Source organism: Brienomyrus brachyistius, chromosome 23, assembly GCF_023856365.1.
Source record: "Brienomyrus brachyistius isolate T26 chromosome 23, BBRACH_0.4, whole genome shotgun sequence".
Lineage (NCBI taxonomy): Eukaryota > Metazoa > Chordata > Actinopteri > Osteoglossiformes > Mormyridae > Brienomyrus > Brienomyrus brachyistius.
In genome coordinates this window covers 772949-798012 of record NC_064555.1, presented here as the reverse complement: position 1 = coordinate 798012, position 25064 = coordinate 772949, and the positions used below count along the sequence as shown (strand labels likewise).

The window sequence follows — 25064 nt, the reverse complement described above, 5'->3', positions numbered from 1 at the left end:
AAGATCCCCACAAATGTGACAATGTCCAAATAACACTTGGGCCCATCATTAAAAATGCTAAATTAACGGTGCTGAAAATGTTAAAATTTATAGCATGAACTGCGAGATTCCGTGCTCTTAGAAGCAGCTACTACATGAGTGAGGCTGGCCGCTGAGACAAAGACGCGGGGCGTACCCAAGCTAACACACGTATATCCCATGGTATTTTTGTTTTTTTTTACCAAAAATTACTTTTAATATTAAAGATATACTAGGGGCGGCATGGTGGTGCAGTGGTTAGCATTGTTGCCTCACACCTCTGGGACCCGCATTCAAGTCTCCGCCTGGGTCACATGTGTGTGGAGTTTGCATGTTCTCCCCATGTCGTCGTGGGGTTTCCTCCGGGTACTCTGGTTTCCCCCCCACAGTTCAAAAACATGCTGAGGCTGATTGGAGTTGCTGAATTGCTCCCCCTGCGACCCAGTAGGATAAGCAGTTTGGAAAATGGATGGATGAATGGAAGATACTGCATACTATGCACTTACACTAACAAATGATAAATAACACAGATATATGATGTCATCCAAATCATTCTCTGTATCGTTTATATGTTTTTGGCCGACTCATCATCTGAGGTACTGCGATCCTTTGGCGCGCTCCCAGAATATTCACATTTATCACAGCCAACTGAAGAATGATCAAACTGAAAAACGTAAAATTTGCCACTTTAGGGACGACTGAACTCTCTTTTCCTCACTTCATTTGACGTTTTTCTTTACAGTAAATCACCGAAAACCAGTGGGTTTGTATTGTGTGCTCTGATCAGTGTGCCTGGTTGGATGAATGTCAAACCTTAATGGGATCCTGAAATCACAGGTTGATTCCCCCCCCCCCCCCACATACATTTCATGTCCACCCATCCATGCATTTTCTGTATCCACTTGTCCTATTCAGGGTTGCAGGGGTCTGGACACTATGTCAGTAGCGATGGGTGCAAAAAAGGGAATAACCTAGGATGGAGTGTTAACCCACAGCAGGGATCTTACACCATTCATGCCTATGGACAATTTGGCAACTCCAGCTCACTGCAGTATGTTTTTGGACTATTGGAGAAAACTGGAGAAAACACAGGGAGACCATGGAAACATGCAGATCTGAGACAGAGAGTCAAGCCCTGATCCCACATGAATCAGGAACAGGGCAAACCAGTGATTGGGGGGGGGTTGTCTTCCACAGGACACCCCCCTCAGAAAATCCACAGCATTTTCAAACATTTTTTTTTACAGATTCTACATAGATTCTGTGAAGATTATGCTGTGGCTTATACTCAAATTCAAAAAATAACATTTCCAGCGTGACGTCAGAGTTCTAGAATCTTTATAAAAAGCCAGTCGGCAATTCATTCTATCAAGCTGATGATCAGTCTGACATGTTCAAGGTCTCCTTAACACGACAGATGGATTCTCAGCACAATTCTCAAATTTACGGCTTATATCATTCTTACCAAGCAAACGGTAAGTATACAATAAACCCTCGTGCATTCGCGCTTCGTGATTGGCGCATTCAGAGATCCGCCGAAATTTCATTGGAACCGGACTTATATGTATCCGCGATTTTTTTTCTGCGAAATCCTCGAAAAACCCTACAGAAGTGTTCATGTTTAATTTTAGAAGTAATTTATAAGTTTCCATGCTTTTAAGTGTAAAATTGGAAATTGGTAAGAAAAAATTAGTTAATGAAGATTCTACTGTGTTTTTAGGGAAAGCTCAACACATACAATATAAATCAGTTTAAAAAATCACTTAAAATAAAAAAGTGGCTATCTTATGGAAACGTTCCTATTTACGTACATACTGTACTATACCTTTACAAGATGCGAATCCCATTTGTAAATTTTATTCCCATTGGAGCTGTCATGCCCTGCTCCTCCGATCATCCCGTGTGCCACGCACCCTCACCTACCTCGTGTGGAATCCTCTTGTGATCGGCGCTGTTTCAAGTTGCTGTCATTAATCCTGTGTATTTAAGTTTGCGTTTAAGTATGTTTCCTGAGTCCGGTCATTAACGTCATTTTAAGTTTGCTGCCTGTTCCATTGTCCTACTTGTATTTACACTTTTTTAAATATAATGTATTATGCTAACTTTTACATGAAATTAAATTGTTTTGGGAGAATATTTAGGGTTTAAACTACAGAAATAAGCACATAATACCATTTTAGTGACTCTACCAAGCATTCACAAATCCGCCTTATTCGCAACAGGTTTTGCACTGTAACCTCGCGAATGTCCGAGGACTTACTGTTTATTTCTCAGTACAAATGTACAATGTGTTGTTTGAAATTATAATTGTTTTTGTGATATTTCTCAACAGTTTGGATTGAAATTTAGCAGAGATAAACAAATCACATAAATTTTATCATTCCCATGTGTATTAAGAAGAACTCTTGTATGTTTTTTATACAGTAATTGAAGGAGTGGACAGGGCACCCATGTTCCTCCACTACCTTGATGGTCCCTGCATATATTCTGCTGGGGGAATGCTGGCCGCCCCTGGGCCAAGCATGTCATCAGTCCCTGGACCTGTGGGACTGCAAATGGCGACACCTACTCCAGTGTGGAGCGTTTGGCCCCAGCAAGGGAGCGAGGCTCCGGTTCCACCTCTGCTACCAAGCAGCAACCCTTTGGCGACGGAACCACCCAAGATGGGCAAACGGCGTCGCCAAAAATACAGAAATCCAAACAGCTTCAGCGCAAAATACAAAAGGCTGATGGATGTCACGTACGGGACGGCAGAATATTGGTCCCTGGACAGTAGTTTAGATTCCGCCAATACTGAAAATTCCTCTATGGCAACCTGCACCAGATGTGGGGTAAAGAGAAAGAGGTGCAGGGATGCAGAGGCCCAGAGTCAGGGCAGAGAGGAAAATGGTGGTCAGGGTGGAATCGAGGAGGTGGAAAGAGCCGCCAAGCAAAGCAGGCAGATGGCTGCAGATATCCAGGCTAGCAGGCCATCTGAGTTCCTGAACCATCCAGTGCCAGGAAGCTATACAGAGCAGCACGGATGGAATGCTGTTCCCTCCCTTGCGGAACACACCTGGAACCTGGGGTACCTGGAGTTGCTGAACAACATCCTCCAGCATGATGAGACAGCAGTCCCTGCTCCAACAACAGACTGGCCTGTTGACAAGTTTAAGGGATGTGACCTGGACCAGGACCCAAACTTAAGTAGTTGGGAAATCGCCAGAAAAAGTCAAGCACCCGCCAATGTACTGGAAGTCCAGGACGTCAAAAAGAGCCAGGAAATATTGATGGAGCCCCAGTACCAGGTGCAGCAAGAGAACAATGGGAATGAACTTGACCCCGAAGACTTCATACTGCAGCAGATCCTGGAGGACCTGTTTAAAGACTGTAAATAGTATGGGAGCATTCGTAAATAAAATTTTAGTAGCATATAACAGAGTGTTGTCTTTTAATTATACAGTGTATCTAAAAACTTGCACTCAGCTGGTTGAAGGCATGGTGCTCATACATATATGCTATCAGATGGCCAAAGCATGGCTCTAGAACCTTCATCCAATAAAAATCAGATCAAACGAGTCCTCAGAAACACAGGAGTGTCTGACCTGCATGTGAATGCTTGACACAGAGGAAGAGCCCAGCCTTGAAACACCATAATGGATTTATCTTTTGTGTCGCGCCCCCTGGTGGATCTGCAGTGTCCTGTATGTGTGTCGCCTTCTCTCAGTCTCACTGCAGGTGAGTTTCCAGGTTGAAAGCAGAGTGGGTTGGAATGAAAACGTTCTGGCAGGGGGACGGGTTGCCAGGAACAGGACTGCTAACCACTATCCTAATATATTAACATACTCACCCCTTCACATTCTTGAGGGCTAAGGGCGGAAGATCCCCACAAATGTGACAATGTCCAAATAACACTTGGGCCCATCATTAAAAATGCTAAATTAACGGTGCTGAAAATGTTAAAATTTATAGCATGAACTGCGAGATTCCGTGCTCTTAGAAGCAGCTACTACATGAGTGAGGCTGGCCGCTGAGACAAAGACGCGGGGCGTACCCAAGCTAACACACGTATATCCCATGGTATTTTTGTTTTTTTTTTACCAAAAATTACTTTTAATATTAAAGATATACTAGGGGCGGCATGGTGGTGCAGTGGTTAGCATTGTTGCCTCACACCTCTGGGACCCGCATTCAAGTCTCCGCCTGGGTCACATGTGTGTGGAGTTTGCATGTTCTCCCCATGTCGTCGTGGGGTTTCCTCCGGGTACTCTGGTTTCCCCCCCACAGTTCAAAAACATGCTGAGGCTGATTGGAGTTGCTGAATTGCTCCCCCTGCGACCCAGTAGGATAAGCAGTTTGGAAAATGGATGGATGAATGGAAGATACTGCATACTATGCACTTACACTAACAAATGATAAATAACACAGATATATGATGTCATCCAAATCATTCTCTGTATCGTTTATATGTTTTTGGCCGACTCATCATCTGAGGTACTGCGATCCTTTGGCGCGCTCCCAGAATATTCACATTTATCACAGCCAACTGAAGAATGATCAAACTGAAAAACGTAAAATTTGCCACTTTAGGGACGACTGAACTCTCTTTTCCTCACTTCATTTGACGTTTTTCTTTACAGTAAATCACCGAAAACCAGTGGGTTTGTATTGTGTGCTCTGATCAGTGTGCCTGGTTGGATGAATGTCAAACCTTAATGGGATCCTGAAATCACAGGTTGATTCCCCCCCCCCCCCCCCACATACATTTCATGTCCACCCATCCATGCATTTTCTGTATCCACTTGTCCTATTCAGGGTTGCAGGGGTCTGGACACTATGTCAGTAGCGATGGGTGCAAAAAAGGGAATAACCTAGGATGGAGTGTTAACCCACAGCAGGGATCTTACACCATTCATGCCTATGGACAATTTGGCAACTCCAGCTCACTGCAGTATGTTTTTGGACTATTGGAGAAAACTGGAGAAAACACAGGGAGACCATGGAAACATGCAGATCTGAGACAGAGAGTCAAGCCCTGATCCCACATGAATCAGGAACAGGGCAAACCAGTGATTGGGGGGGGGGTTGTCTTCCACAGGACACCCCCCTCAGAAAATCCACAGCATTTTCAAACATTTTTTTTTACAGATTCTACATAGATTCTGTGAAGATTATGCTGTGGCTTATACTCAAATTCAAAAAATAACATTTCCAGCGTGACGTCAGAGTTCTAGAATCTTTATAAAAAGCCAGTCGGCAATTCATTCTATCAAGCTGATGATCAGTCTGACATGTTCAAGGTCTCCTTAACACGACAGATGGATTCTCAGCACAATTCTCAAATTTACGGCTTATATCATTCTTACCAAGCAAACGGTAAGTATACAATAAACCCTCGTGCATTCGCGCTTCGTGATTGGCGCATTCAGAGATCCGCCGAAATTTCATTGGAACCGGACTTATATGTATCCGCGATTTTTTTTCTGCGAAATCCTCGAAAAACCCTACAGAAGTGTTCATGTTTAATTTTAGAAGTAATTTATAAGTTTCCATGCTTTTAAGTGTAAAATTGGAAATTGGTAAGAAAAAATTAGTTAATGAAGATTCTACTGTGTTTTTAGGGAAAGCTCAACACATACAATATAAATCAGTTTAAAAAATCACTTAAAATAAAAAAGTGGCTATCTTATGGAAACGTTCCTATTTACGTACATACTGTACTATACCTTTACAAGATGCGAATCCCATTTGTAAATTTTATTCCCATTGGAGCTGTCATGCCCTGCTCCTCCGATCATCCCGTGTGCCACGCACCCTCACCTACCTCGTGTGGAATCCTCTTGTGATCGGCGCTGTTTCAAGTTGCTGTCATTAATCCTGTGTATTTAAGTTTGCGTTTAAGTATGTTTCCTGAGTCCGGTCATTAACGTCATTTTAAGTTTGCTGCCTGTTCCATTGTCCTACTTGTATTTACACTTTTTTAAATATAATGTATTATGCTAACTTTTACATGAAATTAAATTGTTTTGGGAGAATATTTAGGGTTTAAACTACAGAAATAAGCACATAATACCATTTTAGTGACTCTACCAAGCATTCACAAATCCGCCTTATTCGCAACAGGTTTTGCACTGTAACCTCGCGAATGTCCGAGGACTTACTGTTTATTTCTCAGTACAAATGTACAATGTGTTGTTTGAAATTATAATTGTTTTTGTGATATTTCTCAACAGTTTGGATTGAAATTTAGCAGAGATAAACAAATCACATAAATTTTATCATTCCCATGTGTATTAAGAAGAACTCTTGTATGTTTTTTATACAGTAATTGAAGGAGTGGACAGGGCACCCATGTTCCTCCACTACCTTGATGGTCCCTGCATATATTCTGCTGGGGGAATGCTGGCCGCCCCTGGGCCAAGCATGTCATCAGTCCCTGGACCTGTGGGACTGCAAATGGCGACACCTACTCCAGTGTGGAGCGTTTGGCCCCAGCAAGGGAGCGAGGCTCCGGTTCCACCTCTGCTACCAAGCAGCAACCCTTTGGCGACGGAACCACCCAAGATGGGCAAACGGCGTCGCCAAAAATACAGAAATCCAAACAGCTTCAGCGCAAAATACAAAAGGCTGATGGATGTCACGTACGGGACGGCAGAATATTGGTCCCTGGACAGTAGTTTAGATTCCGCCAATACTGAAAATTCCTCTATGGCAACCTGCACCAGATGTGGGGTAAAGAGAAAGAGGTGCAGGGATGCAGAGGCCCAGAGTCAGGGCAGAGAGGAAAATGGTGGTCAGGGTGGAATCGAGGAGGTGGAAAGAGCCGCCAAGCAAAGCAGGCAGATGGCTGCAGATATCCAGGCTAGCAGGCCATCTGAGTTCCTGAACCATCCAGTGCCAGGAAGCTATACAGAGCAGCACGGATGGAATGCTGTTCCCTCCCTTGCGGAACACACCTGGAACCTGGGGTACCTGGAGTTGCTGAACAACATCCTCCAGCATGATGAGACAGCAGTCCCTGCTCCAACAACAGACTGGCCTGTTGACAAGTTTAAGGGATGTGACCTGGACCAGGACCCAAACTTAAGTAGTTGGAAAATCGCCAGAAAAAGTCAAGCACCCGCCAATGTACTGGAAGTCCAGGACGTCAAAAAGAGCCAGGAAATATTGATGGAGCCCCAGTACCAGGTGCAGCAAGAGAACAATGGGAATGAACTTGACCCCGAAGACTTCATACTGCAGCAGATCCTGGAGGACCTTTTCAAGGGTTGTAAATAGTGTGGGAGCATTCGTAAATAAAATTTTAGTAGCATATAACAGAGTGTTGTCTTTTAATTATACAGTGTATCTAAAAACTTACACTCAGCTGGGTGAAGGCATGGTGCTCATACATATATGCTATCAGATGGCCAAAGCATGGCTCTAGAACCTTCATCCAATAAAAATCAGATCAAACGAGTCCTCAGAAACACAGGAGTGTCTGACCTGCGTGTGAATGCTTGACACAGAGGAAGAGCCCAGCCTTGAAACACCATAATGGATTTATCTTTTGTGTCGCGCCCCCTGGTGGATCTGCAGTGTCCTGTATGTGTGTCGCCTTCTCTCAGTCTCACTGCAGGCGAGTTTCCCCTGTGTGCCTATTTTTCATTTTTTATCAAAAATTACTTTTATATGAAAGATATACTATGTACTTACACTAACAAGTTATAAATAACACAGATATATGACGTCATTCAAATCATTCTCTGTATCGTTTATATGTTTTTGGCCGACTCATCATCTGAGGTACTGCGATCCTTTGGCACGCTCCCAGAATATTCACATTTATCACAGCCAACTGAAGAATGACCAAAATGTAAAATTTGCCACTTTAGGGACGACTGAACTCTCTTTTCCTCACTTCATTTGACTTTTCTTTACAGTAAATCACCGAAAAACACTGAGTTTGTATTGTGTGCTCTGATCAGTGTGCCTGGTTGGATGAATGTCAAACCTTAATGGGATCCTGAAATCACAGGTTGATTCCCCTCCCCCCCCCCCACATACATTTCATGTTCACCCATCCATGCATTTTCTGTATCCACTTGTCTTATTCAGGGTTGCAGGGGTCTGGACACTATGTCAGTAGCGATGGGTGCAAAGAAGGGAATAACCTAGGATGGAGTGTCAACCCACAGCAGGGATCTTACACCATTCATGCCTATGGACAATTTGGCAACTCCAGCTCACTGCAGTATGTTTTTGGACTATTGGTGAAAACTGGAGAAAACACAGGGAGACCATAGAAACATGCAGATCTGAGACAGAGAGTCAAGCCCTGATCCCACATGAATCAGGAACAGGGCAAACCACTGATTGGGGGGGGGGGTTGTCTTCCACAGGACACCCCCCTCAGAAAATCCACAGCATTTTCAAACATTTTTTTTACAGATTCTACATAGATTCTGTGAAGATTATGCTGTGGCTTATACTCAAATTCAAAAAATAACATTTCCAGCGTGACGTCAGAGTTCTAGAATCTTTATAAAAAGCCAGTCGGCAATTCATTCTATCAAGCTGATGATCAGTCTGACATGTTCAAGGTCTCCTTAACACGACAGATGGATTCTCAGCACAATTCTCAAATTTACGGCTCATATCATTCTTACCAAGCAAACGGTAAGTATACAATAAACCCTCGTGCATTCGCGCTTCGTGATTGGCGCATTCAGAGATCCGCCGAAATTTCATTGGAACCGGACTTATATGTATCCGCGATTTTTTTTCTGCGAAATCCTCGAAAAACACTACAGAAGTGTTCATGTTTAATTTTAGAAGTAATTTATAAGTTTCCATGCTTTTAAGTGTAAAATTGGAAATTGGTAAGAAAAAATTAGTTAATGAAGATTCTACTGTGTTTTTAGGGAAAGCTCAACACATACAATATAAATCAGTTTAAAAAATCACTTAAAATAAAAAAGTGGCTATCTTATGGAAACGTTCCTATTTACGTACATACTGTACTATACCTTTAAAAGATGCGAATCCCATTTGTAAATTTTATTCCCATTGGAGCTGTCATGCCCTGCTTCTCCGATCATCCCGTGTGCCACGCACCCTCACCTACCTCGTGTGGAATCCTCTTGTGATCGGCGCTGTTTCAAGTTGCTGTCATTAATCCTGTGTATTTAAGTTTGCGTTTAAGTATGTTTCCTGAGTCCGGTCATTAACGTCATTTTAAGTTTGCTGCCTGTTCCATTGTCCTACTTGTCTTTACACTTTTTTAAATATAATGTATTAAGCTAACTTTTACATGAAATTAAATTGTTTTGGGAGAATATTTAGGGTTTAAACTACAGAAATAAGCACATAATACCATTTTAGTGACTCTACCAAGCATTCACAAATCCGCCTTATTCGCAACAGGTTTTGCACTGTAACCTCGCGAATGTCCGAGGACTTACTGTTTATTTCTCAGTACAAATGTACAATGTGTTGTTTGAAATTATAATTGTTTTTTGTGATATTTCTCAACAGTTTGGATTGAAATTTAGCAGAGATAAACAAATCACATAAATTTTATCATTCCCATGTGTATTAAGAAGAACTCTTGTATGTTTTTTATACAGTAATTGAAGGAGTGGACAGGGCACCCATGTTCCTCCACTACCTTGATGGTCCCTGCATATATTCTGCTGGGGGAATGCTGGCCGCCCCTGGGCCAAGCATGTCATCAGTCCCTGGACCTGTGGGACTGCAAATGGCGACACCTACTCCAGTGTGGAGCGTTTGGCCCCAGCAAGGGAGCGAGGCTCCGGTTCCACCTCTGCTACCAAGCAGCAACCCTTTGGCGACGGAACCACCCAAGAAGGGCAAACGGCGTCGCCAAAAATACAGAAATCCAAACAGCTTCAGCGCAAAATACAAAAGGCTGATGGATGTCACGTACGGGACGGCAGAATATTGGTCCCTGGACAGTAGTTTAGATTCCGCCAATACTGAAAATTCCTCTATGGCAACCTGCACCAGATGTGGGGTAAAGAGAAAGAGGTGCAGGGATGCAGAGGCCCAGAGTCAGGGCAGAGAGGAAAATGGTGGTCAGGGTGGAATCGAGGAGGTGGAAAGAGCCGCCAAGCAAAGCAGGCAGATGGCTGCAGATATCCAGGCTAGCAGGCCATCTGAGTTCCTGAACCATCCAGTGCCAGGAAGCTATACAGAGCAGCACGGATGGAATGCTGTTCCCTCCCTTGCGGAACACACCTGGAACCTGGGGTACCTGGAGTTGCTGAACAACATCCTCCAGCATGATGAGACAGCAGTCCCTGCTCCAACAACAGACTGGCCTGTTGACAAGTTTATGGGATGTGACCTGGACCAGGACCCAAACTTAAGTAGTTGGGAAATCGCCAGAAAAAGTCAAGCACCCGCCAATGTACTGGAAGTCCAGGACGTCAAAAAGAGCCAGGAAATATTGATGGAGCCCCAGTACCAGGTGCAGCAAGAGAACAATGGGAATGAACTTGACCCCGAAGACTTCATACTGCAGCAGATCCTGGAGGACCTTTTCAAGGGTTGTAAATAGTGTGGGAGCATTCGTAAATAAAATTTTAGTAGCATATAACAGAGTGTTGTCTTTTAATTATACAGTGTATCTAAAAACTTACACTCAGCTGGGTGAAGGCATGGTGCTCATATATATATGCTATCAGATGGCCAAAGCATGGCTCTAGAACCTTCATCCAATAAAAATCAGATCAAACGAGTCCTCAGAAACACAGGAGTGTCTGACCTGCATGTGAATGCTTGACACAGAGGAAGAGCCCAGCCTTGAAACACCATAATGGATTTATCTTTTGTGTCGCGCCCCCTGGTGGATCTGCAGTGTCCTGTATGTGTGTCGCCTTCTCTCAGTCTCACTGCAGGCGAGTTTCCCCTGTGTGCCTATTTTTCATTTTTTATCAAAAATTACTTTTATATGAAAGATATACTATGTACTTACACTAACAAGTTATAAATAACACAGATATATGATGTCATTCAAATCATTCTCTGTATCGTTTATATGTTTTTGGCCGACTCATCATCTGAGGTACTGCGATCCTTTGGCACGCTCCCAGAATATTCACATTTATCACAGCCAACTGAAGAATGACCAAAATGTAAAATTTGCCACTTTAGGGACGACTATACTCTCTTTTCCTCACTTCATTTGACATTTCCTTTACAGTAAATCACAGAAAAACACTGGGTTTGTATTGTGTGCTCTGATCAGTGTGCCTGGTTGTACGAATGTCAAACCTTAATGGGATCCTGAAATCATGGGTCAGAGGAGAAACATCTGCTTTGAAAGAGTCCATCGGCTGGGAGCCAAGAGGCCTGCTGCACTGAGACCGCATCCTATTCTGGCCAAATTCTGATATTTCAAGCAGAAGGAGCAGGTGAAGAGCTGCGGCAGGGTGCTGAAAGGAACGAACTTTGGCGTAAACGACCAGTTCCCCAAAGAGATCCTGGAGAGATGCAAAGTTCTGTTCCCAATCCGACGCAGCTTTATTCAGAAGGGCACCCGAGCTGTCATCGCCGAAGACCGGCTCTACGTGGATGGGCAGCTGTACCGCGACCCCAGTACCACTCCCTGGTTATATTAACGCCACTCCAGAAAAGAACCCGTTATATTTTTCTTCTTTCCTCTAACCCTCTTCCATTAACATCTCTCTAGCTTATATATGTCAATCTGCTAATTTAAGGTTAAGTCATAACAAATACATTACGGTCAGTCTCTGCAGCGCTACAGTGCTAACAATGTTTCCGCTTCTCTCTTGTCCTTACATACAGCCTTACCCTCTTGCCCCTTTGTACGTCTTTCTCACTTCTCCCTTCTCTCACTGCACCGATCACCTGAGACACATAGGACACACACACACACAAGCGCGTATACGCTTGCTCATATCTCATGCATTTGCACGTGCAGCATTAGTAACCACACCGGTCTATGGGCACACTAAGGTTTGTCTCACGGAATGTGCATGGATGTACTACTAAACAATAATATGGTAAACTTCCCAGATTGGAGTTGTAAAGGTATTAAATACTTGGAACATATATTCGAAGGAATAGACTTTATTCCCTTTGACACATTAGTTAATGATATGGGATTAACAAGAATACATTTTTAGAATATCAACAAGTTAAATCTATAGTAAAAAGCAGACTAAAGTCTAATCAAATCAAATTACAAATATCACCAAGTGTGGCAGAATTCCTTAATTTCAAAACCCCCAAATTACTGTCTAAAATATACAGGACACTTTCCAAAAAGGATGAATCAATATCCCTTCCTATTGCAAAATGGGAGGCAGATCTATTAGTCAGCTGGGACCACAATTTCAGTTCTAAGACATGTTTAAAAACCTTTAAACTAATTAGAAATCCCAGTTTACAATTAATACAATACAAAATCCTGCACAGAGTGCACTATACAGGGCATCGGATGTTCAGGGTGGATTTTACGTCTTCTAACAACTGCTCACACTGTCAAGGCGACACACCACACAGCTACATCCATGCTTTTTGGTTCTGTCCACCTGCTCAGAGGTTCTGGAGCAGGATTTGTGAGGATTTATCAAAGTGTCTGAAATGTACCATTCCAGCTTCTCCCTCAGTCTGCTTGTTGGGCGACCTAGATGGTGTCACTACAGAGATTAACACAATCCACATGACTTTCACCGCTGTTAGCATTGCTAAGACGACTGTCCTCATGAACTGGAAAAATAAGAATAATCTTAATATCAACCAATATAGAGACAATTTGTTGGACAATATTAGTCTTGATACAGCTTCTGGCACAACATTAGATAAAACTCTCTGGGCTCCTTTGATCAGCTCCATCACCTAGTGGGGGTCACAGTTTTGTCCCGCTTTAGTCATTGTCGTTGACGTGTGGGGGGGGGGGGTTCAGGGCGTCGGCGATTGGGTTTCTGGGGGGGTTGGGCGCTGGGACTGTGGTCCAGGCCTGGATGGGGTTGTGGTGGCTCTTGGGTGGTGTCTATTTGGCAGCTGCGTGCGGCGCTGCTGGGGGAGCCTGTGCCGGCAGACGTAGGTTACCGGCCTGGTGGCCGTGCTGCTCCTGAATACATCCGGGGCGGCCTTGGGGCCCTGGGGGCGCTCCGCCTCCGGGCTGAGGTTCCAGCTGGGCCGGGGGGGCTCGGGTCCTGGTGGGTGTGTTGCCGTGGTCTGGGTTGGTGCATGCACTGGGGCCAGGCCTCAGGGGACCCAGGGGGCCGGGTGGTGCCGCTGCCGTGGGCCCCGGTCTGGATGGGCCTGGGCCCCCCACCCTGGGTGGATTTCAGGGAATGGGGGTGCCTATGGGGCTCAGCGGGGGAGCTGGCTCTAGAGGGGGGTCTGTCCATTCAGCCTTACCTCTGGTGCCAGTGCCCACTTCTCAATTTTAAGTCGCACATAGACATTGAGGGTTCTGGGGAGGGGCCTAGCTAACAGCAGCTGTTGTTAGGTAGAGGGTGGTTGGCACAGTGCCCTTCCCCTGTTTTAAAAACACTTTACAACAACACGCACCAACAGCACATCTGAGCGGGTGAAGGGAGGCATAGGGTCTTTTAACACCTCCGTTCTCTGTTCACCATCTGAAGCTGGAGGCTGAGAGGAACAGCTGGCCGTCCGGTCGGGCTCTGGGCTGGTGGGCTTCTCGGCTGCTGCGGGGTCCGGGGTGGTCTTCTTGTCTCCACGCCAGAGGAGAAAAGGGGTCCATCTCCGAGGTCTGATGGCGGATTGCCCGTCTGGGGGTAGCGGTGCCTGGATCTGGGAGTATAGAGTATATATAGGGAGTGTGTGTACGGCGTTCTGTGTGTCTCCATGTTGGGCGAATGTGTGAATATTTGTTTATGTGTGCATGAGGGTGGGAGCGTATGCTTGTGTATGTGTGCGCCTGTTTGTCTATACGCAGGTGTCAGGTTGGGTCGTAGACTTCACCTGAAATAACATCTCGGGCTCTATTCCCCCCGCCACACTCCCTGCCGGTGGATGAGGCCCCCGGCCGCTGGTGCGTTGGTGGTTCTCGATGTTCGGGGCTGGATGCTCGGGTAGGTACTGGCTCACTCTCGACGGTTGTTTGGCCGGGCCCGGCTCTGTCGGGCCCCTGCTGGAGGGTTGGGGGGCCCTTGGAACCCTGGGCCCGGTCTGCCCTGGTGTGGCCGGCCGCCAGCGGAGCCTGTGGGCTTGCCACCACGGCCCCCTGGGGCTCCTGCATTGTGGCTGCCGGATGGCCTCCTTCCGGAGCTCTCCTCTGCCCTTTTCCGGATCTCCCCCATGCCCGTTTTATGTCCTGGGGGACAGGGCTGTGGTTTCCCACACACACTACTAGACATTTACATGGAGAAACCTTATCAACACCAGCGCGCTCACACACACAGGTGTACAAACAGGTGTACAAACAGGTACTCACAAATTTTGTCATTCACAAATGTGCTAAGAACAACTCTTGTATGTTTTTTATACAGTACTTGAAGGAGTGGACAGGGCAGCCATGTTCGTCCACTACCTTGATGGTCCCAGCATATATACTGCTGAGGGAATGCTGGCCGCCCCTGGGCCAAGCATGTCAACTGTCCATGGACCTGTGGAACTGTGAATGGCCACACCTACTCCAGTGTGGAGCGTTTGGCCCCACCAAGGGAACGAGGCTCCTCTTTCACTTCTGCTACTAAGCAGCAACCCTTTGGTGACGGAACCACCCAAGAAGGGCAAATGGCATTGCCAGAGGTGTAAAAACTCCTTCAGTTCAAAATTCAAAAGGCTGATGGATGTCACATATGCGCAATACTGGTCCATCAACAGTGATTTAGATAGTCCTGAAAATTCCTCTGATACGTCAACCCGCACAAGATGTGAAGTAAAAAGGAAGTGGTGCAGAGATGCAGAGGTCCGGAATCAGGGCAGAGAGGAAAATGGCGGTCAGGGTGGAGTTGAGGAGGTGGAAAGGGCTACCAAGAAAAGCAGGCAGATGGCTGCAGTCACCAAAGCCACCACACCGGCTGACTTCCAGAACCATCCTATGCCAGCAAGCTCAACAGAGCAGCACGGATGGAGTGCTCTTGCCTCCCTTACAGATGACAACTGGAGCCTGGAAGACCTGGAGTTCCTAAACAGCATCCTCCAGCCTGATGAACCAGCAGTCCCTCTGATACCAACAAACTGCCCCCTAGATTTGTGTGAACGATGGGACCTGGACCTGATCCAAAACTCGAGCATGAGAACTCGGGAAACTTCCTGGCAAAGCCAAACACCCGAGACTGCACTGAATGTTTCCCAATTCTCTAGACAAGTACCTGTCTCCCAAGTCAAAGGGACCAAGGAAATCATGGTGGAGCCCCAGATCCATCTGCAGCAGAACTCAGCACATGGATTTGACCCCGAAGAGTTAATCCTGCAGCAGATCCTGGATGACCTCTTCAAGGATTGTTAATAGTGTGGGTGCACTCTTAAATAAAAGTTTTATAGCAAATAACACTGTTGTCTTCTAATTATACAATGTATCTAAAAACTTACACTCAGCTGGGTGAAGGCATGGTGCTCATACATATATGCTATCAGATGGCCATAGCATGGCTCTAGAACCTTCATCCAATAAAAATGATACGACGAGTCCTCAGAAACACAGGTGTGTCTGACCTGCGTGTGAATGTGTCAGAGGGAGAGCCCAGCCTGGAAACAGGTTTAAAAACCTTTAAACTGATTAGAAATCCCAATTTACAATTAATACAATACAAAATCCTGCATAGAGTGCACTATACAGGGCATCGGATGTTCAGGGTGGATTTTACGTCTTCTAACAACTGCTCACACTGTCAAGGCGACACACCTGACAGCTACATCCATGCTTTTTGGTTCTGTCCACCTGCTCAGAGGTTCTGGAGCAGGATTTGTGAGGATTTATCAAAGTGTCTGAAATGTACCATTCCAGCTTCTCCCTCAGTCTGCTTGTTGGGCGACCTAGATGGTGTCACTACAGAGATTAACACAATCCACATGACTTTCACCGCTGTTAGCATTGCTAAGACGACTGTCCTCATGAACTGGAAAAATAAGAATAATCTTAATATCAACCAATATAGAGACAATTTGTTGGACAATATTAGTCTTGATACAGCTTCTGGCACAACATTAGATAAAACTCTCTGGGCTCCTTTGATCAGCTCCATCACCTAGTGGGGGTCACAGTTTTGTCCCGCTTTAGTCATTGTCGTTGACGTGTGGGGGGGGGGGGGTTCAGGGCGTCGGCGATTGGGTTTCTGGGGGGGTTGGGCGCTGGGACTGTGGTCCAGGCCTGGATGGGGTTGTGGTGGCTCTTGGGTGGTGTCTATTTGGCAGCTGCGTGCGGCGCTGCTGGGGGAGCCTGTGCCGGCAGACGTAGGTTACCGGCCTGGTGGCCGTGCTGCTCCTGAATACATCCGGGGCGGCCTTGGGGCCCTGGGGGCGCTCCGCCTCCGGGCTGAGGTTCCAGCTGGGCCGGGGGGGCTCGGGTCCTGGTGGGTGTGTTGCCGTGGTCTGGGTTGGTGCATGCACTGGGGCCAGGCCTCAGGGCGGGGGCTTCGGTTTATCTGTGGAGCTGGGGGCCTCTTTAGCTGGCGGGGAGGTTGTTACCATCTGTCCGCAGGTGGTCCCTGCTTTTGGGGTGTCCACTCTGCGGAGGGGGGGGGGGGATCCAATAGAGGAGGAGGATGAACTCAACCTGGGTGTCTTTTGTCTTATGTAGTCAGGGACTTTACTGAATGTTGGGGTGGGTGTAGTTCTTCCTCTGTGGTGGGGTCTGGCGGGCCGCCCTGGGACCCAGGGGGCCGGGTGGTGCCGCTGCCGTGGGCCCCGGTCTGGATGGGCCTGGGCCCCCCACCCTGGGTGGATTTCAGGGAATGGGGGTGCCTATGGGGCTCAGCGGGGGAGCTGGCTCTAGAGGGGGGTCTGTCCATTCAGCCTTACCTCTGGTGCCAGTGCCCACTTCTCAATTTTAAGTCGCACATAGACATTGAGGGTTCTGGGGAGGGGCCTAGCTAACAGCAGCTGTTGGTAGGTAGAGGGTGGTTGGCACAGTGCCCTTCCCCTGTTTTAAAAACACTTTACAACAACACGCACCAACAGCACATCTGAGCGGGTGAAGGGAGGCATAGGGTCTTTTAACACCTCCGTTCTCTGTTCACCATCTGAAGCTGGAGGCTGAGAGGAACAGCTGGCCGTCCGGTCGGGCTCTGGGCTGGTGGGCTTCTCGGCTGCTGCGGGGTCCGGGGTGGTCTTCTTGTCTCCACGCCAGAGGAGAAAAGGGGTCCATCTCCGAGGTCTGATGGCGGATTGCCCGTCTGGGGGGTAGCGGTGCCTGGATCTGGGAGTATAGAGTATATATAGGGAGTGTGTGTACGGCGTTCTGTGTGTCTCCATGTTGGGCGAATGTGTAAATATTTGTTTATGTGTGCATGAGGGTGGGAGCGTATGCTTGTGTATGTGTGCGCCTGTTTGTCTATACGCAGGTGTCAGGTTGGGTCGTAGACTTCACCTGAAATAACATCTCGGGCTCTATTCCCCCCGCCACACTCTCTGCCGGTGGATGAGGCCCCCGGCCGCTGGTGCGTTGGTGGTTCTCGATGTTCGGGGCTGGATGCTCGGGTAGGTACTGGCTCACTCTCGACGGTTGTTTGGCCGGGCCCGGCTCTGTCGGGCCCCTGCTGGAGGGTTGGGGGGCCCTTGGAACCCTGGGCCCGGTCTGCCCTGGTGTGGCCGGCCGCCAGCGGAGCCTGTGGGCTTGCCACCACGGCCCCCTGGGGCTCCTGCATTGTGGCTGCCGGATGGCCTCCTTCCGGAGCTCTCCTCTGCCCTTTTCCGGATCTCCCCCATGCCCGTTTTATGTCCTGGGGGACAGGGCTGTGGTTTCCCACACACACTACTAGACATTTACATGGAGAAACCTTATCAACACCAGCGCGCTCACACACACAGGTGTACAAACAGGTGTACAAACAGGTACTCACAAATTTTGTCATTCACAAATGTGCTAAGAACAACTCTTGTATGTTTTTTATACAGTACTTGAAGGAGTGGACAGGGCAGCCATGTTCGTCCACTACCTTGATGGTCCCAGCATATATACTGCTGAGGGAATGCTGGCCGCCCCTGGGCCAAGCATGTCAACTGTCCATGGACCTGTGGAACTGTGAATGGCCACACCTACTCCAGTGTGGAGCGTTTGGCCCCACCAAGGGAACGAGGCTCCTCTTTCACTTCTGCTACTAAGCAGCAACCCTTTGGTGACGGAACCACCCAAGAAGGGCAAATGGCATTGCCAGAGGTGTAAAAACTCCTTCAGTTCAAAATTCAAAAGGCTGATGGATGTCACATATGGGACTGCGCAATACTGGTCCATCAACAGTGATTTAGATAGTCCTGAAAATTCCTCTGATACGTCAACCCGCACAAGATGTGAAGTAAAAAGGAAGTGGTGCAGAGATGCAGAGGTCCGGAATCAGGGCAGAGAGGAAAATGGCGGTCAGGGTGGAGTTGAGGAGGTGGAAAGGGCTACCAAGAAAAGCAGGCAGATGGCTGGAGTCACCAAAGCCACCACACCGGCTGACTTCCAGAACCATCCTATGCCAGCAAGCTCAACAGAGCAGCACGGATGGAGTGCTCTTGCCTCCCTTACAGATGACAACTGGAGCCTGGAAGACCTGGAATTCCTAAATAGCATCCTCCAGCCTGATGAACCAGCAGTCTCTCTGATACCAACAAACTGCCCCCTAGATTTGTGTGAACGATGGGACCTGGACCTGATCCAGAACTCGAGCATGAGAACTCGGGAAACTTCCTGGCAAAGCCAAACACCCGAGACTGCACTGAATGTTTCCCAATTCTCTAGAAAAGTACCTGTCTCCCAAGTCAAAGGGACCAAGGAAATCATGGTGGAGCCCCAGATCCATCTGCAGCAGAACTCAGCACATGGATTTGACCCCGAAGAGTTAATCCTGCAGCAGATCCTGGATGACCTCTTCAAGGATTGTTAATAGAGTGGGCGCACTCTTAAATAAAAGTTTTATAGCAAATAACACTGTTGTCTTCTAATTGTAAAATGTATCTAAAAACTTACACACAGCTGGGTGAAGGCATGGTGCTCATATATTATATGCTATCAGATGGCCATAGAATGGCTCTAGAACCTTCATCAAATAAAAATGAGACACGAGTCCTCAGAAACACAGGAGTGTCTGACCTGCATGTGAATGCTTGACACAGAGGAAGAGCCCAGCCTTGAAACACCATAATGGATTTATCTTTTGTGTCGCGCCCCCTGGTGGATCTGCAGTGTCCTGTATGTGTGTCGCCTTCTCTCAGTCTCACTGCAGGCGAGTTTCCCCTGTGTGCCTATTTTTCATTTTTTATCAAAAATTACTTTTATATGAAAGATATACTATGTACTTACACTAACAAATTATAAATAACACAGATATCTGAGGTACTGCGATCCTTTTGCGCTCCCAGAATATTCACATTTATCACAGCCAACTGAAGAATGACCAAACTGAAAAACGTAAAATTTGCCACTTTAGGGACGACTAAACTTTCCTCACTTCATTTGACGTTTTTTTACAGTAAATCACAGAAAAACACTGAGTTTGTATTGTGTGCTCTGATCAGTGTGCCTGGTTGGATGAATGTCAAACCTTAATGGGATCCTGAAATCACGGGTTGAGGCCCCCCCTAAACGTTTCATGTCCACCCATCGACGCATTTTCTGCATTCGCTTGACCTACAACCTAGTATAACTGACATTAACCTGTCAGTATATTTTTTGTATGTGTGTGTTGCTTTACTTTTACGTGTTATAGGATTAGTATAATTAAACGAAACTAAGTAGTAGCGCGGAACTGTCGTTCTGACGCGCGCCACTTTTGAGTTACGTTAGAAGGAAGCGCGTTTTTCCCATGTACAGTTCGGTTTGCTAACGGATCCAGCTTTGTGTGCTTTTCATCTAAGGACAAAGGCATAGGAGGTTTTTAGATAAAGATCGAATCCCTTCCGTTAGAAGCGAACAAGGTATGTGCATTTTATTAACTTTAGTATAGTTTTGTTTAACTTGTATTTATCCGTGTAAATGCTAACTATGAGGTTCACGCCAGCCTAGCGAATTAATATGCACTATACATTTCGTGATTAACAGTAATTGGTAAAGTAAACAAGATGTACAAGCAAACAGTTATATTTACTGTTATTTTATGTTAATATTTCATTTGTACTTCAGTATGTTGTTGGCTAATGTCGCGAGTAAATTCGCATGGACTTGTGTTTCTTTTAAATTAATGTAATGAGCGCGCCAAAGGCTCAAGGTTAATTTCGGTCATTTGCAAAGCCGTGTAAAGGGCTTAAGGTGTAAGAATGGGCGGATATTTGTGCCACTAGAACATGAATATAAATAGTTTATATTTGAATCTGCAGTTGTTGCGTTAAAAAACTGAGTCTGAAATTATTAGTTTGAATTTGAATTCCAGTGGCTTGAAAATGAAACTGTATTAATCCTACCTGGAAAATATGACGGTCTATACTTACAAATTCACTTCTCCCAATTCAATTTCAGCTCGCAAATTCAATTTCAAATTATCGAGACGCACAATCTGGGTCCTTGAGGAAAAGTAATCGACCGCAGGGTCACAACGCAACTCATTTCCACGTTTACGACAGTTCTGCAAGTCGGGGTAAAGTGGACGCGTGTGCCGGCGTGTCATAACCGCTTATCCTTCATATACGTAATAAGAATTAAGCGGAACACCGGCACTGCTGTATTTTAATCTTTAACGTGCCGCTACTTCTCTGCTACTCAGACACACCCGTCACGCGAGAGTGGCGGGGTAGCGCGAGCAGTACCGACACTGCTGTTGAGGCGCTTCTGTTGTTCCCAACACCCCCACCGCCGCAGTTCTCACCAGTGTTGCCAACTTAGCGACTTTTTACACCCCTCTAACGACTCGTTTTCAAAAAAACGACTAGCGACAAATCTAGCGACTTTTTTCTGGTATTACTGGAGACTCTGACGTGAAAGCACGTATCCTTCTTTCTCTTCTCACCGAGCAGCGGGCACTGCCGCGAGCTCCCCTCACGTCCCAAAGCGCTCACGGGCGGCCGGCTCTTGCGCAGCAGCCCCGCCTAACTGCAGTCAGAGCGGGAAATGTTCATCCCTCCGCGTTCAGACTGCAAATGAACCGCGCATGCGCGAAGCCGCCGCTGGCTGATCCTGCCCTGGCTGTCAGAAATAAGTAACTCCGCCAGAGTAATCAAGACATAACTTATGAACGCGAAACACTTTATATTGAATGATGGATTGATAATGCTTTCATTTTAGTCGATAATTGAATGAAGATCGTTTGTTGTTTACAAATGAGAGGTTTTTCTCCGAGTATATTCCCGTTTCTACTAAAGAATATTGTATGGTTTTTGACGCGATACATAGTGGGGCAGTCCTCCTGCTATCATCGGCTGTAAAGGGCAGAAACTGCACTCTCCCTCACCTGGCTCCTGAGGATCTGTTTATAGGCAACATGTGTCCTCTTCTGAGCAAAGAAGCGACCAACAAACGCATTACACATAATTCAGAGGAATATTGTCTCCAAGCCAGCTGCAGTATTTTACTGGAATAATCTGTTCGATGTTGAATCCACTTGGATGCTACCTAGGACTTTCATTATTTTGAATAAGGTGCGGGAGGTAACTTTAAAGATTCTTCACCTCAATAATTACATGAACACAGTTGTTTTAGTTCTCTACTACCATTTATATTCCATCCATCCATTTTCCAAACCGCGTATCCTACTGGGTCGCGGCGGGTCTGGATCCTATCCCGGAAGCAATGGGCACGAGGCAGGGAACAACCCAGGATGGGGGGCCAGCCCATCGCAGGGCACACTCACACACCATTCACTCACACATGCACACCTACGGGCAATTTAGCAACACCAATTAGCCTCAGCATGTTATTGGTCTGTGGGGGGAAACCTGAGTACCCAGAGGTAACCCCACGATGACATGAGGAGAACATGCAAACTCCACGCACATGTGACCCAGGCAGAGTCTCGAACCTGGGTCCCAGAGGTGTGAGGCACCAGTGCTAACCACTGCACCACCATGATGCCCCCGGAATTCAGATTCAAACTAATAAATTTAGATTCAGTTTTTTTAATGCAACAACTGCAGATTGAAATATACACTATTCATATTCATGTTCCATTGGCACAAATATCAGCCCACAGGTAAGGCAGATTTCCATTGTTTTGTGTAGGTTTGTATAGCCTAAAAGGCAAATGTTAGGTGACAAGTTTAAACAAGGAACAAAACCGATGTATAGTTTTATGTTTCATTTTCTGTATTCAGTTCTCAGATATGAGTTCCAGAACCATCCTGTGCCAGCAAACTTGACAGAGCAGCACGGATGGAGTGCTCTTGTCTCCCTTGCTGATAACAACTAGAGCCTGGATGACCTGGAGTTCTTAAACAGCATCCTCCAGACTGATGAACCAGCAGTCCCTCTGATACCAACTGCCCTCTAGATTTTTTTGAGGGATGGGACCCGGACCTGATCCAGAACTCAAGCATGAGAACTCGGGAAACTTCCTGGCAAAGCCAAACGCATGAGACTGCCCATGCACAGGATGTCCAGGATGTTTAGCAAATCTCTGGACAAGTACCTGTCTCCAAAGTCAAAGGGACCAAGGAAATCATGGTGGAGCCCCAGATCCATCTGCCGAAGAACACGGCAAATGGGTTTGACCCCGAAAAGTTAATCCTGCAGCAGATCCTGGATGACCGTTTCAAGGATTGTTAATAGTGTGGGCGCACTCTTAAGTAAAAGTTTCATAGCATATAACACTGTTGTCTTTTAATTATACAGTGTATCTAAAAACACTCAGTTGGTTGAAGGCATGGTGCTCATACATATATGCTATCAGATGGCCATAGAATGGCGCTAGAACCTTCATAAAATAAAAATCAGATCAAACGAGTCCTCAGAAACACAGGAGTGTCTGACCTGTATGTGAATGCTTGACACAGAGGAAGAGCCCAGCCTTGAAACACCACAATGGATTTATCTTTTGTGTCGCGCCCCCTGGTGGATCTGCAGTGTCCTGTATGTGTGTCGCCTTCTCTCAGTCTCTCTGCAGGTGAGTTTCCAGGTTGAAAGCAGAGTGGGTTGGAATGAAAACGTTCTGGCAGGGGGACGGGTTGCCAGGAACAGGACTGCTAACCACTATCCTAATATATTAACATACTCACCCCTTCACATTCTTGAGGGCTAAGGGCGGAAGATCCCCACAAATGTGACAATGTCCAAATAACACTGGGGCCCATCATTAATTTAGCCGAACTTCCCATCACTATCCCAGAATACTGAATTTTTCACACCCAACTGAAGAATAACCAAACCAAAAATGTAAAATTTGCCAGATGCTTCGATCCCTCTGTAAGCAGGACGTGGGTCACTAGACCACAGATGGTGCGTCACCTGCTAGCTCCTTATCTGACCTCAGAGCCTTTTGCTAACATTTTTGCATTCTTATTCACAAATGAAAGCTATATTTTTGAGACATAAAGATGAAAAGCTGCATTGCATTACTTGTGGATTAGTAAAACTGCAAAGAGCAAAGTCCAAAACAAAAGTATACAATGTTAGGAAGGCTAACTTTAATGGTATGAGACTGAAACTAGAAACTGTAATCTGGATGGAGTTAAATAGCAAGATGGTTGAAGAGGCGTGGGAATGTTTAAAAGCACATTGTTACAAGAGGACTTCATACCTGTTATCAGTAAAACTAAATCTAGGAAACTACAACCAAGGTGGTTCACTACGGAAATTTAGAATAAAGTCAGGAGGAAAAGGGCTCTGTGCCACAAATGGAAAATAACTAATGATTTCAAAATAAAGGAGATGTATCCAAGTCTACAGGTTGAGTTAAAAAAAAATAACATTGGACTCGATAAATGCAACGTCGAAAGGAAGATTGCATTGGAGGCTAAGGATGACATTAAAAGTTTCTTCCAATACTTTAACTCCAAAAGAGCTCTAAAAGCTGAAATCACTAATCTGCAGGATAGTAAGGGCCTTATAACTGAAAATGAAATTGATATAGTAAATGAGTTTCATTATTTTACACATGTGAAATTTAACATAGATAAATGTAAGGTAATCCATGCAGGAAGCAGAAATATAAAATATATGGGTTCCACTGAAATAAAGGTAGCTGATTATGAGAAGGATCTCGGTGTGTATTTTGTTGCTTCCATGTCCCACTCATCAGTGTGGGGAAGCAATAAAAAAGGCCAATAGGATGTTGGGTTACATCTTTAGGTGTGTGGAGTTTAAGTCAAGGGAGGTAATGCTAAGATTATACAATTCCTTGGTGAGACCTCACCTAGAATATTGTGTGCAGGTTTGGTCACCATATCTTAAAAAGGACATTGCTGCCTTAGAAAAGGTGCAGCGTAGGGCCACAAAAATGATTCCTGGTCTTAGAGGAATGTCATACGAGGAAAGGTTACTTGAGCTAAATCTGTTCAGTCTCAAGCAAAGGAGACAGGGGGGACATGATCCAGGTATATAAGATTCTAACAGGTTTGGATGCTGTTCAACCAAATAGTTACTTCAGCATTAGTTTAAATACACGAACTCGTGGCCATAGATGGAAATTAGCGGGAGAACATTTCAAGCTGGATTTAAGGAAGCACTTCTTTACACAGCGCGTAGTAAGAGTATGGAATAGCCTTCCTGATAATGTAGTGCAAGCTGAATCCTTGGGTTCCTTTAAATCAGAGTTAGATAAGATTTTAACGACTCTGAGCTATTAGTTTAGTTCTCCCCAAGCGAGCTTGATGGGCCGAATGGCCTCCTCTCGTTTGTATAGTTCTTATGTTCTTATGTTCTTTGTCAATTTCATGTGCCAGCGTACGACAGAAGTATATATGTCTTACTTAACTGTATATACAGACCCTTTCCAAAAAATTAGAATATCATGGAAAAGTTGATTGATAAACACTTAAGTACTGGAAATCGTTTATGT

At 45.8% G+C, this 25064-nt stretch overlaps 2 protein-coding genes and 1 long non-coding RNA gene across 4 annotated transcripts; 2 read left to right on the top strand and 1 right to left on the bottom strand.

The window, feature by feature from the left end:
• Window positions 1–1289: 1289 nt before the first annotated feature.
• Window positions 1290–7314, top strand: LOC125718776 (uncharacterized). 2 transcript variants are annotated; one of them, XM_048992850.1, is made up of 2 exons: window positions 1290–1493; window positions 6323–7314. In XM_048992850.1, the coding sequence occupies exons 1-2, from the start codon at window positions 1409–1411 to the stop codon at window positions 7273–7275; spliced, it is 1038 nt and encodes a 345-aa protein (XP_048848807.1). In that variant the 5' UTR covers window positions 1290–1408; the 3' UTR covers window positions 7276–7314. The 2 variants fall into 2 exon arrangements, with proteins under 2 accessions (XP_048848807.1, XP_048848806.1); XM_048992849.1 differs by lacking the exon at window positions 1290–1493 and adding an exon at window positions 5178–5373.
• Window positions 7315–8459: 1145 nt separating this feature from the next.
• LOC125718778 (uncharacterized) lies at window positions 8460–10597 on the top strand. The gene is made up of 2 exons (XM_048992851.1): window positions 8460–8655; window positions 9606–10597. The coding sequence occupies exons 1-2, from the start codon at window positions 8571–8573 to the stop codon at window positions 10556–10558; spliced, it is 1038 nt and encodes a 345-aa protein (XP_048848808.1). The 5' UTR covers window positions 8460–8570; the 3' UTR covers window positions 10559–10597.
• A 1480-nt stretch (window positions 10598–12077) lies between these two features.
• LOC125718784 (uncharacterized) lies at window positions 12078–22302 on the bottom strand. The gene is made up of 2 exons (XR_007384929.1): window positions 17531–22302; window positions 12078–13788 (listed from the first exon to the last, which is right to left on the bottom strand). It is a non-coding gene; the product is annotated as an uncharacterized LOC125718784 (long non-coding RNA).
• Window positions 22303–25064: the final 2762 nt, after the last annotated feature.

Coding starts and splice junctions, on each gene's coding strand:
- LOC125718776 (XM_048992850.1), top strand. CDS start 1,409: ATGTTCAAGGTCTCCTTAACACGACAGATGGATTCTCAGCACAATTCT. Junction 1,494..6,322: donor TCATTCTTACCAAGCAAACG/GTAAGTATACAA, acceptor TTTTTTATACAG/TAATTGAAGGAGTGGACAGG.
- LOC125718778 (XM_048992851.1), top strand. CDS start 8,571: ATGTTCAAGGTCTCCTTAACACGACAGATGGATTCTCAGCACAATTCT. Junction 8,656..9,605: donor TCATTCTTACCAAGCAAACG/GTAAGTATACAA, acceptor TTTTTTATACAG/TAATTGAAGGAGTGGACAGG.